General features: G+C 55.1%; 1 protein-coding gene across 1 annotated transcript; it reads left to right on the top strand.

Moving 5' to 3' along the window:
* The first annotated feature begins 2,495 nt into the window (after positions 1-2,495).
* On the top strand, positions 2,496-11,293 carry LOC136562297 (cytochrome P450 1A4-like). Its single transcript, XM_066559040.1, has 8 exons — positions 2,496-2,579; positions 3,629-3,665; positions 4,355-5,226; positions 6,200-6,326; positions 6,550-6,639; positions 6,717-6,840; positions 7,241-7,327; positions 10,987-11,293. The coding sequence occupies exons 1-8, from the start codon at positions 2,496-2,498 to the stop codon at positions 11,291-11,293; spliced, it is 1,728 nt and encodes a 575-aa protein (XP_066415137.1).
* Positions 11,294-12,741: the final 1,448 nt, after the last annotated feature.

The following is a 12,741-nucleotide window of genomic DNA, read 5'->3' as shown; positions in this document are numbered from 1 at the left end:
GCTCGTCCAGCAGGCTGGATCCTCCATCCCTATGGATCTACCCGGACCCATTGCATAGGGTGGAGTTGGGGCTGGGGGGGGGGGCTGAGTGACCCCCCGCCCCCCCCCCAGCAGCATTTCAGACCTTGTGCTGATGCTGAACCCACCCACTCCTCATCCATCGCATCCCAAAGCTCTGGAAAAGCTGGGGAGGGTCCCGGACAGGTTCCCCAGGACCCTCTTCCAGCCTGTCCCAGCCCTCCCCGGTGGCTGCCAAGCCGTGCGAGGGCAGGGTGCCTCCTGATGAGAACAGTGCTAAGAGTTGGTGCCAGGCAGCCTCGCACCCCAAAAACATCCCAAAACCATCCTCAAAACACCCTCAGCACCCGCCGCCGCCCCTCGCTGAGCCCGCGGATCCCCGGAGCTGTCTGGGGCAGCCGCGGGGACGCTGCCAGCCCCCTGTCCCTGCTGGGTGTCGCTGTCCCCTCCACGGGTCGCCACCCCGCGGGGCCGGGCTGTGCGTGCGGGGACAGGCGGGAGCGGCAGGGTGACGGTGCCCGCAGGCACGTGTGGCACGGCATGCATGGCACCAGCACGTGCCCACGTCCGAGGGACACGGAGCCGTGCGGGACACGGAGGGGTTGGCAGCCCCCAGCCTGTCCCCGCACACGGATGCGGCTCCGTGCGGGGACACGCCTGCGCAGGTGTGCGGGGACACTCGGACAGACACACAGAGCGTTGTGCCCGGAGTTGTACGAGGTGCCAGAGCCATCTCCGGCCGGGCTTTATGAACGCCCTGACGAGTGTCCCCAGCCTTGGGGCACATTTGTGACGTTTGTGGCCAGCAGCCCCGCACCGCTCGGTGTCGCCCGGCGCCAAGAGGGGACATTTCAGGTGGCACTCCCCTCTCTCCCTCTCCTCGTGGCTGGAAAGGGCTGGGATGACCATGTCCTCTCGAGGGGACACAAATGGCAGGGGCAGTGCCGTCCCCTCGCAGGTGGTGCAGCATCCTGCGGCAGACGGCACCGCTGTTGACACCGACGATTGTCCCCAGGGTTGGGGACTCCCCGCAAGCTCCCCAGCCCGCAGCCAGCCGTGGGGGGAGCTGATCCTGAGCTGCTCCGGCGCCGCCCTGACCCCGGGCCAGGCTCCTGGACGGGAGGCCACCGCCCTGGTCCTTTAAAAACCATTTCCCCCCCCACCCACCCGTAGCGTGACTGCGAGTGACCAGGACGGCCCTCCCGGGTCTGGCCGGAGCCCCTTCGCACGCGATGTCCCTAATGCCACCTCTGGGACCCCCCGGCGGGGCGGGACCCCCTGGCCTATCTCCCACCTCGTGGCGGCTGGGCTGGGAACAAGGATGAGAGCGGAGGGGACAGATTTTGGGAGCGGGCCGGTCTCCCTTGTCCTCGCTGCAGGGCAGGACCTGGCCTGTCACCCCGTGGGGAGCGGGGCTGGGGGCTCCAAACTCTGCCTGAACCCCCCTTCGGACCCAGACCATCCGCCCCGGCTGCACCATCCGTGCCCGCCTCCCTCCGGCTGCACCCTGTGCCCCATGGCAGCCCCACCTCGCCCCTTGGGCCGCCCTGTCCCCAGGGAACAGAGGTGACACAGGGCACGGCCGCTTCTCACGCGAACCTGGACAATCTTTAACTGGGCCGGGGCAGCCAGGGCCGTGACCCCCGGGGCTGCCCCGCCGCCCACGTCCCCGCGGGGTCCCTGCGGAGCTGTGGGGCGGTCCCGCAGCGCGAGGTGCGGGGACATGCATGGAGCCGGTGGCCGCGGCTCTGCTGTACCGGGCACAGCGGCGGCGGGACGGGCACGGCCCCCGCGGAGGTGCGCGATGGCTGAACCCCGCGGCGAGCGGTCCGCGCTCATCCCCGAGTGTTCGCGGAGCCCCGCAGGGCCCGAATCCGCCAGTCCCCCCCTCCCGGCCCGCACGGCGCCGCCCGGGGCGGTTTTCCCACGCTGCCGCTGTCCCCGCGGCTCCGGACACCGCGGATGTGCCGCGGCTGCGGGCACCGGGGCGGGGGGCGCGGCCGTGGCTGGACGGAACTCTCTGGGTCTGGGGGCGAGCAGGGCAGCCGGGTCGGCCCCCGTGGGGGTCCTGGGGAGCAGCGGGGCGCGGGACCGGCGCCTTTAAGATCCTGCCGGTAGCGTGACTAGAGTGACCGGGGCGGTGCGGGTTTGCCCAAACATCCCGCCCTCTTCGCACGCGATGCCCGCCCCGGGATGGAACCCACGGGCGGCACCGACACCCCCCCCACCCCCGCACCCCACGCCACGACTTATCGGGACCCCCCCTCCCTTCCCTGAGGCTCCCCCGCCCGCCTCGCAGCCTCCTCGCAAGGGACGCGCGGGGAGCGGGGTCCCGCACCACACGCGTGGGGGGAGCCCCGGGGAAGGTGGTGGGGTGGGGGGACCAGGGATGGGGGAGTGTGGGGGGGTCCGGGGAGTTCTTGGGGAGTTGGGGGTCACGTGACCGGAGGCGGCCTGGCCAATCAGCGCGCGGGGCGATGCATATAAAGCAGGAGCCGCGGGCAGCGGGCACCAGCCGCGGGATCGGGCCCTTCCCGCCGCTCCGCACCGTTCCCGCCCAGGTGAGTACTGGAGAGCCCGGACCGCCACGGACGGGGGCTAGGGGGGCTTTTCCAGCACCCTGGGTGATGGACAGCCCCACTGTGGGCTGTTCTACCTTTCCGAGCCCAGCAGCATCCTCCCCTCCCCACCTGCTGGAAGGTGATTTTGGGGGATCCTGGGGGTAACGCTCCCCTCGCGGGTCTTGCCGCTGCCGAGGGCTGGGAAGGGGTCCCGGCTGGGCTGCACCCGCTGCTGTGCGAGGTCCCCAGAGCCCCCTGGAATCCCCTCCACAGGTGTCCCGTGGCTGGCTGTGGACCCCTGCCAAACCCGAGGGAAGGGGGGGATTTAACAGCCAGCCTTCTCCCAACCCTTCTCGGGGTTTTCCGATGGATTTCTTCCCGTGAGGAGCTGGGAGTTGGGATCGGTGATGATTAGGAGTCCCTTCAAACTTCAGGGACTCTGTGATTCCATGGTTTGTGACAGAGCTGGGAGCGGGATGCACCCATCCCGCTGGCCCCGGCTGCAGGCAGGATTATTTGTCATACATGCATCGATCAGGGACGATCCCTGCCACTGCTGTGCTCCACGGGCTGGTAAATGCTGGCTCACTGACTCAAATCAGGATCAGCTCTACTCTAGCCAAGTGCTCTGGAAAAAAACTTTGAGGAGGAAAGAAAGGTCCTGTGGTTAAGAGAGCACCTTTGCTTCCCTGGCACGTAGACAAAAAGTTGGGGAACCTATTCCTTCCACTCCTGGCTAGCAAAACCCTGCTTTTTAGAAATAGGAGTTTCCTAAAGTGTGGCAACTGTGGATTAGAAGTGAAGCCCAGCTCTGCTCCTGTCCTGTCCTGTCAGAGCTCCAGGTGTCTCAGCCCAGAGACCAGTCCCAGTTCCTAACCCATCTTTGGTTTATTCCTGAGGGTCTGCTGCGGGGAAAGGCATGTTACAAAGTCTCTGATGGGTTGGGGTCAGCTTGTGCATTTTGGGAGGGGTTGAATGTGGATATAGGACCAGAAAGGTCATATTTGGGTGCTGCTCCTGCTCACCCAGTGAGCTGTGTGTTCTTGCAGAGCAGCCCTGTGGCATCCCCAAGCCCCCAATATTGTGGTCAGCAGGTCCATCCTCCTGGCTGTGACTCCTGATGGGTTTGGTGGTCCTGGAACCACCTTCACAGAGGAGCTGCTGTTCCTCTGCTCCTGCTTCCCTGGGATTTGCTGAGCTGCAGTTTTCCATGCCTCGTTTTACAAGACTGGCTTCCCTGGGCAGGAGGCATGGCTGTGCCAGTGGGGGTTTGGGCTTTCTGTGTGGAAAGGGGTGCCACAAGGTCTCTGATGGGTGGAGGACCCCCTTAAGGGATGGGTGGGTGTGTTTGGAGCCTTCACAGATCTCCACCTTTGCCGTTGGAAACCCGCAGTGCTGCAGGGGCAGCTCCATCCCCTGAGCTGCTTTGGGGCTGTCGCTCCCTGTCCCTGTCAGGAGCACCTGCAGGTGTCTCAGCCCAGAGACCAGCCCCATCTCCTAACCCTGAGGATTCTGCACCCGAGGGTTCTGCGTGCCAGTCTAAGGGTCTGCTGCAGGGAAAGGGGTGCTGCAAAGTCTCTCATGGGTTGAGGACTCCCTTAAGGCATGGGTGGGTGTGTTTGGAGCCTTCACAGCTCTCCAGCCTGTGCTGCAGGGGCAGCTCCATCCCCTGAGCTGGTGTGGGGCTGTCGCTGCCTGTCCCAGTGTCAGGAACACCCGCAGCGCTCAGCCCCTCGCTGCTCGCGGCTCTCCCCTCACTGCGCTCCCTCCTTTAGGGCTGTCCGTGCCGGCGGTGACACCGAGCGCTGCCATGTGGCCGCCGGGGAGCCCCGTGGCGGTGTCGGGCAGCGAGGCGCTGCTGGCGGCCGCCGCGCTGTGCCTGGTGCTGCTGCTGCTGCTGCAGCGGCTGCGGGCGGCCGTGCCCGCGGGGCTGCGGCGGCCGCCGGGCCCGCGGGGCTATCCCGTGCTGGGGAACGTGCTGGAGCTGCGCACGGACACGCACCTGGCGCTGACGCGGCTGAGCCGGCGCTACGGGGACGTGATGGAGGTGCGCATCGGGACACGGCCCGTGCTGGTGCTCAGCGGGCTGGACACCATCCGCCAAGCCCTGGTCAAGCAAGGAGAGGACTTCATGGGACGCCCCGACCTCTACAGCTTCCACTACATCTCCAACGGGCAGAGCCTGGCGTTCAGCCCCGACTCCGGGGAGGTGTGGAAAGCGCGCAGGAAGCTGGCCCAGAGCGCCCTGAAGAGCTTCTCCATCGCCCCCAGCCCCACCTCGTCCTGCAGCTGCCTGCTGGAGGAGCACGTCTCCAAGGAGGCCGAGTACCTGGTCACCAAGTTCCTGCAGCTGATGGAGGAGGACAAGAGGTTTGACCTCAACCAGTACCTGGTGGTGTCGGTGGCCAACGTCATCTGCGCCATGTGCTTCGGGAAGCGCTACGAGCACGAGGACCAGGAGCTGCTCAGCCTGGTCAACCTGGGCAATGAGTTTGGGGAGGTGGCCGGGAGCGGCCACCCCGCCGACTTCATCCCCCTGCTCCGCTACCTGCCCAGCCGCACCATGGAGGTCTTCAAGGACATCAACCGGCGCTTCAACGCCTTCGTGCAGAAAATTGTGCAGGAGCATTACAGCACTTTTGATAAGGTAAGGGTTCACATGCTCTTGGATGTGGGTGGAGATGCCTGCAAGTGTCCCCTGCTGCTGGTTTTTGGCTTCCTTTTTCTGCCTCTGTCGAGGTTGGGATTGAAGGTACTTGAGGTGACAGTTCACCTTCAGGCTCAGATGTTTATTATTTATTATCTATGTTACAGTCTCACAGCAGGGGGTTCTGCAGTCTTTCATTAACAAGGCACAAAATTATTAACAATCTCTTGTTACAAGGTCTTTTAAGGCTGAACTGTCCAATTAAGAAATGACAATTCCAATTAAGAAAATTACCCATTACAAAATACCACCCCAAACCCATGAAGAATAAGGTAAAGAAGAACAACCAGCCTCCACCCTAAAACCTCCATCTTGCTCTATATTTATTAGTATATTCTAAAACCCCAGTTTTCTGCCCTGTGACATTACACACTCCTCATCAACTACACACTCATCATCCCAGTGCTATCAATGAATTTTGGAAGCCTTCTCCACAGCCTCAGGTCAAATGTAGTGCTCTCCTCGGAGTCTGTCTGTCAGCACAGAAAGTCTGACATTCTCAGCATCCAGAACTCCCTTTCTCACCCAGCAAAGCCCCTTGGAGGCCTCTGAGCTGCAGTGATTCTCTCCCCCAAGCCATTTGAGGCAGGTTTCCCCATCCCTGTGTGTCCATGGTGTCCCTGAGCCACTTCTCCAGGCAGCACTGACAGAACCAGAGGACACAGCCTCAAGCTGCACCAAGGGAATTTTAGGCTGGATATTAGGGAACAATTTTTTACAGAAAAGGTGATAAAGGTCTGGAATGGCTGCCCAGGGAGGTGGTGGAGTCACCATCCCTGGGTGTGTTTAACAAAGCCTGGGTGTGGCACTGGGGGCCAGGGTTTAGTTGAGGTGTTGGGGCTGAGTTGGACTGATGGTCTTGAAGGTCTCTTCCAACGTGGTAATTCTGTGAATTCTGTGGATTCTTCCCCAGGAGCACATCCGGGACATCACGGACTCGCTGATCGGGCACTGCCAGGAGAACAGCACTGGGGAGGACACGGGTGTCCAGCTCTCCAACGAGAAGATCATCCACATCGTCAACGACCTCTTTGGGGCAGGTGGGAATGTTTCTGTGGGCACCATTGGATCTTTTGGGATGAGGCTGGGTGGGGACATGGAGCTGCTGGGTGGACATGTTGGCCACCTTTGGGTGTGTGGAGCTGCTATTGGGTGCCTTCCTGAACACTTTTTGGGGGAGCAAACATCTGGAGCGGTGGCATCTGAAACACCCACTCACCTGTCCTCTTGTGGTCTCTAAATGCCTCCCCCATGCCCATCCAGGCTTTGACACTGTGGCAACTGCCCTGTCCTGGAGCCTCATGTACGTTGCCTTGTACCCCGATGTCCAGAAGAAGATCCATGAAGAGCTGGGTGAGTCCATGCCCCACATCCCTCTGGGGCTCTCTGTGCTCAGCCCCGGTGCTGACCCTGTCCTGCCCCCTCCCCAGACCGCACCATCGGGCGCGAGAGGCGGCCGCGGCTGTCGGACCGGGGCACGCTGCCCTACACGGAAGCCTTCATCCTGGAGATGTTCAGGCATTCCTCCTTCCTGCCCTTCACCATCCCACACAGGTACGGGCTGGAGCGGCCAACACCTTCTTTGGGGGTTTTGATCCCTGTGAGGGGGAAATTTTCCAGCTTGTTGCCCTTCTGGGGGTTGGATCCTTTGTTTTGAGGGTGGTTCCTCTCCACAAACCTTTGCTGGCGGAGCACACCTGGGTTTATATTTTCTTTCCCGCCTTGAGAGGAACCATCACAACGGATCTGGAATGAGCTGTGAAGTGAAACTGGAATTTTTCTGGTGGAGGAAAGTGAAGCCACGACTCTTAAACCTCCCGAATACAATCTGGGGTATTTCCTAGCCAGTCCTAAGGGCACAAGTAGGGCTTTGAAGATGAAACCCCCGCAGGACTCACTGGGCTTTGGCTTGTCAGGAGCTGTGGATCTCCTCTAACTTCTCTGTTCCCTTCAGCACAACAAAAGCAACAGTGCTGAATGGCTACTACATCCCCAAGGACACCTGTGTGTTCATCAACCAGTGGCAAGTGAACCATGATGAGTGAGTATCCCAAACCCCTCCTGCTCATCCAGGCTGCTGTGGCTGCTCTTGGCATTCAGATCACTCTGATCCTCATTCCAAGAAACGACTGGATTGTGTACAAAAGGGCAGATTGGACCAAAAATGGTGTGGGTTTGATGGTGAGCCCAGCCTTGGCTCTGTTGGGCATGGAGCTGGTCCAGCTTGACTTGGCCCCCAGTTCAGCAGCTCCCCAGCATGAGGGATTACATAATTTATGTGCTGCTCAGGCTGCTGGGTAGTCAGGAATCAGAAAATCCTGCTGCCAAGCAGATCCTGTGATCCAAGCTCTGGATGTGCTCAATGGGAATTGCTGACTCCTCTTTTTAAGGGAGAAAAATGTGGTTATGTGACCCTGCTAAAGTCCACGGGCTCGTGTTGTGGTTGCTGATAATCAGCTTTAGGAATGATGGGGGGACTGGGAAGCAGAGCTCCATCCTGCCCCTCCACTGCTTCCCAGCAGAGACATTCCAGCAGGGAGTGAGCTAAGGATTGATACAGGAGGGGGTTCCCAGGTGGGGTGTTTTGGATCAAAGCTCAAGATGTTTGTATCCAAACACCCCAAGAGGCCAGAAACCTTCCAATATCCCTCCTGCTCCTGCCTGAGTGTGGGATGGGAATGCTGTCCTTAGGGCAGAGAGGATTCCATATATCCCAGCAGAAATTCCCAGCTGAGACACTGTTAAATCCCACCTGGCACCTCCCAGCAGCTGCCCTGGGGCAAGCTGGGAAGTTCTGCTGAGAGTATTCAACACAGGGAACCCTCCTGGTCCCCATTTTCCATGTTTGAAGGGCTGCTGGCTGATCCCAGTGCTGAAGCTGCAGGTTCTCTGGCTGCTGGGATGAAATGGATGGAATTAAATCCATCTCTGGTGTCTGCCTGGGCAAACACAGCCTGAAGCCTGGAACAGGGGTTTCAATGGGCTGAGCTGATGGAGTCTGACACGAGTTGGTGCTGTAGATCAGGGCCAGAGCTTGCCAAGGGTGCTTTTGGGTGGTGGAGAGAGGCAGTGCTGCAAAGCTCCTCTCTGCAAGGAGGGGTTTTGGTCACTGACCCCACTGCAGGGGGTCAGAACCATCACAGTGCCCAAGGGCTGGAACCTTCTGCTCTGGAGCTGGGATCTGGGACACCTCAGAGCCCCTTGCAGGGCCTGAAGGAGGAGCTGTGGCTGCTCCTGGATCCCTGGCAGTGTCCAAGGCCAGGCTGGATGATATGAGGTCTCTACAAGCCAGGTCTCACAAACTCTTGGAGATGTATATCACACCCAAGCTAGCTCAGCTACCTTAGAAGGCATAAAAGCAGCAGGATGGCTTCTGTGGTAGTGTTGGAAACAGAAAAGTTTTCATAAAAGGCAAAAATAACAAAGCTCTTTACAGAGAAGGACCAAGCCAGGTGCAAGAGGTTCTTGCCCTTGGTAAAACACCTCACAAAAGCCATTGGTTTCTTTGTTCTCTTCTTTTTCTAGTAAAGTGCTTAAGAGGGACTCTTTAGCTCCTGTCCAATTTGCTATCCTGAAGTTTGAGGTGAAGTCCCCCAGGTCCTATGAGGTGTCTTCTTTGCTGATTGAGGAAAGAAACTTCTGGTCGTTTTTTCCTTTTTAAAGAGACAAAGGAGAGTTTGGTCACTCTGTCAACAGAGGGCACATCCCTATAGCTGGACACGGCTTGGAGCACCCTGGGATGGTGGAAGTTGTCCCTGCCATGGCAGGGGGTGGCACTGGACAAGCTGTTATGTGACCCTGTTATAAATGAATATTTCAATTTAATAATTAAGAAAATTTATTAACTAATCAAAGTATATATTTGGAAAAAGCTACAAGCAATTTGACTCTGAGCCAGGCAATCAGGGCTGGGGAACCCAGGATTTGGCTTCTATTGCACCAAAGTCCCCGTGGGTCTCCAAATGTCATTTCTAAGGGGTTTGTTTTATACAGTCTTTTGGGCTCTGGAAGGGGCCATTCTTTAGCATATTTTAGCATATTATTGTAGTTTTTTCTTTCTTACTACCATGTTTCCCAGAACTGGCGGGTAATTGCTGAAATCCTGTCAGGTGGAAATCTTCTGAGATAAACTTCTGGTGTCTGGATAATTCTGGATAATAAGAATATTATCTTATTGATGATGCCTATCAAATGCCTCCTGCTGGGGTCTTGTCAGATGAAAAAAATCCCTTGAAATACACATCTCTGGAGACAGTGTCCTCCTGGTGTTGAAATCCTCATTCTTATCACTTAGCCTGTTACTGCTTGTTGCCTGACACTGGCTCTAGTACACAAAATACTGTGGGTTTTAACTTCCTTCAGCACAAATTATTTTATAATATATTATATATAGTATATATATGTCTTGGTTTGGAAAGACAGGTGTCTGCTAAGGAAGGCAGGAGCCTCCCCTGAAATGGAAAATGTAAACCCTCTCTACCTGTCCATATTGTTATAAATTTTAAATTAAGGGGCTCTCAGGCAAAAAATATGGGAGCAGGAAATAACAATTCTTTAATAGGGAAGAAAAAAAAAGATAAAATGAACAATGCAGTACACTAGAACAACACTGACAGAGTCAGAACCCAGCCTGACACCCTGTGGGTCAGGGTGTTGGCAGCAGTCCCATTGGAATTGTGGCTCAGCCCCCCTGCAGTGTCAGGGCTGGTTCTGTTGGAGCAGGGATCCTGTAGAAAGGTGCAGTCTCTTCCTCTGAAGATCCAGGGCAAGAGGCAGCTGCTGTTCCTCTGGGAAATCCAGTGCAGAAGCTGTGCTGGTGTTCCAGAATCTCAGATTATATCCAGTTAGGAATGCTCGGCTCCTCCCTCTGGGCTCACATCTCCCAATGGGATGCTGTAGTTCTTATCAGCCATGCAGTGACATTCAATAGCTGTTATCAGCAGGTCTACCCTCCTGAGTGGTTGATGGAAGAGATAAGGAAAACTGCCCACTTGACAAAAGACAACTGCCATACAGATGGCAAATAGAAGACCTCTTGCTTTGCAATCTGGAACAATATATTATATATAATATCTCATATTTTATATATTATATTTTATTACATTGTGTTACATTTTATTATAATATATTACATTTTACTTTAGTTTATTTTTTAAATTATTTTTTCTTTTTTAAGTCTTTAATCCCAAAGGAAGCTGATTCTGGTCTTTTCTCCCGTGTAAAGGCAGAAAGGTGGTGCCAAGCTTTGGATCAGTTCAGGGCTTCACCAAAAATCAGGAGTAGCTTTCTACCCCTGAAAAACTGGAATCAATATTATATTTTTTATTATTTTATTTTTAAAATTTATTTTACTTTTATTTTATTGTTTTATTTTAATTTTGAATTTTATTTTGAAATTTTATTTATTTTATTTTTATTTTATTTTAAATAAATATCATTCTATTATAATGTACTATATAATGTACTATATAATGTACTATATAATGTACTATATAATGTACTATATAATGTTATATATAATGTTATACATAATATATTATACTATATAATAATGTATAATGTTATGTATAATATATTATACTATATAATATATTATATAGTATAATATATATAATATAATATATAATATTATATAATATATAATAATATATTATAATATATATTCCAACCCTGTGAGTGAGTGTTCCCTGTGTGTCGCAGGGCGCTGTGGAAGGAGCCCTCAGCCTTCAGGCCCGAGCGGTTCCTGAGCGCGGCAGGGACGGAGCTGAACCGCGCCGAGAGCGAGAAGGTTCTGTCCTTCGGGCTGGGCCGGCGCCGCTGCCTTGGCGAGACCATCGGCCGCTGGGAGATCTTCCTCTTCCTCACCACGCTGCTGCAGCAGCTGCACTTCAGCCTGAGGCCCGGGGAGCAGGTGGACATCACTCCGCAGTACGGACTGACCATGAAGTACAAGAAGTGTGAGGCCTTCCAGATCCGGCAGCGATTGCCCGAGAGGAGCTCTCTGTGAGCTGCTGCAGGGGATGGCAGGCTCAGCCCCTTGCTGTGCTGCTCCTCTGGAGGATGGTTCCTCTCCTGGGGGGCACAGATGGGCTTTGTGGGGCTCTTCCCAGCCCCATCAGCGCCTTTCCACATGGATACTCGCCATGCATGTCTTGGAGAGATGCAGCTTGTGGTGGGGAGGGGGATGCTGGAGGGTAGGGTGGGGTGGGATGTGCTCCACCTCCACCTCCATCCAAACAGAAATAAAGGTTCCTCTCAGGGGATTCTGCCCAGCCTTATCCCATGGGGTGAAATCTTCTTTTCCAGCTCATTGCCCCACTGGGAATGGATCCTTCCTGCTGCTTCAGAAAGGTTCTGGAGCCTTCAGCAGCACCCACCTCGATGGGACCTATCCAGAGTGCACCCACACACCCAAATTCCTTGAATGTAAACTCATGGAGTGAATTCCTGAGTGTTCCTACTGATTAAAAAAAAGAAATCCACCAGCAGGGCCACTCACAAATTGAGATTTTAAATCAATCTCTACCATGGGGCCTCCTGGAAAATCTCAAAGGACTGGGGAAAAAGGACAGGGAACTGCAGGACACTCCTGGCTTTCAGACTAACTCTGCATTTGCTGCCTTTTTTAATATCAGGGTTTTTTTCTTTATCAAGCAATAGATTTCTATATCCAGGTTAAGGAGTTTTCAGGATTGTAGGAGGTGCCTTTTGCTGCATTCAGCTTTAGCCAGTGGGAAGGTGAAGCAAATGGAGCAGCAATTCCTGCCTGTTTGTGCCTGTTTGGGATGCAGCTGTGTGCTGGGATGGAAACCACACCATATTTCTAACCCAATAAATACTTACATGAGCATCTTTTAAGTATCTTTCTGATCTTTACCACTGGGATTTTTTTTTTGGGGGGGGGAAAGCACCCTATGTCCCTCTATCATCCCTAAAAAATGTGAGTTGGTGTGTTAGATTGGTGTTTCTCCTGTGGGAAACGAGAGGGCTGTGACTCCAGTGGCATTGGGGGAAGTTTTTAATCCCAAAGGGAGCTGATTCTGGTCTTTCTCCTGTGTAAAGGCAGAAAGGTGGTGCCAAGCTTTGGATCAGTTCAGGGCTTTACTAAAAATAGGGAGTAGCTTTCTACCCCTGAAAAACTGGAATCAATAGTTCAAAAACAGCCTTTCAGGGAGGCATCTGTGGGGAGATGTTCCATCCCCATCTCAGAGCACCATTAAATCCAAAGCTTTGCACAGTTTCCCTTGAAAAACAAACAAAGAAAGGCAATAAACACGAATTTCCAATGGAAATGCAAAGGCACTCCATGGAAAGTTGGGGTCTGTTCATCCCCAAGGGAATCTCCTGCAGGGATCAGCCCTCCAGAGTGCCCAGCCCCACCGGAGCACGGAGCTGTTGGTAATTTGGGTGTAAGGGTGTGGAAAGGAGAACAGCCTTGGGAGGGGATGGAGGTAA

The sequence above is a fragment of the Molothrus aeneus genome, chromosome 13 (assembly GCF_037042795.1).
Source record: "Molothrus aeneus isolate 106 chromosome 13, BPBGC_Maene_1.0, whole genome shotgun sequence".
In the NCBI taxonomy this organism is placed as follows: domain Eukaryota; kingdom Metazoa; phylum Chordata; class Aves; order Passeriformes; family Icteridae; genus Molothrus; species Molothrus aeneus.
Note: the sequence above shows the minus strand (reverse complement) of the source record. Positions and strands in the feature narration are given on the sequence as shown.

Coding starts and splice junctions, on each gene's coding strand:
- LOC136562297 (XM_066559040.1), top strand. CDS start 2,496: ATGCATATAAAGCAGGAGCCGCGGGCAGCGGGCACCAGCCGCGGGATC. Junction 5,227..6,199: donor ATTACAGCACTTTTGATAAG/GTAAGGGTTCAC, acceptor ATTCTTCCCCAG/GAGCACATCCGGGACATCAC. Junction 6,841..7,240: donor CCCTTCACCATCCCACACAG/GTACGGGCTGGA, acceptor TGTTCCCTTCAG/CACAACAAAAGCAACAGTGC.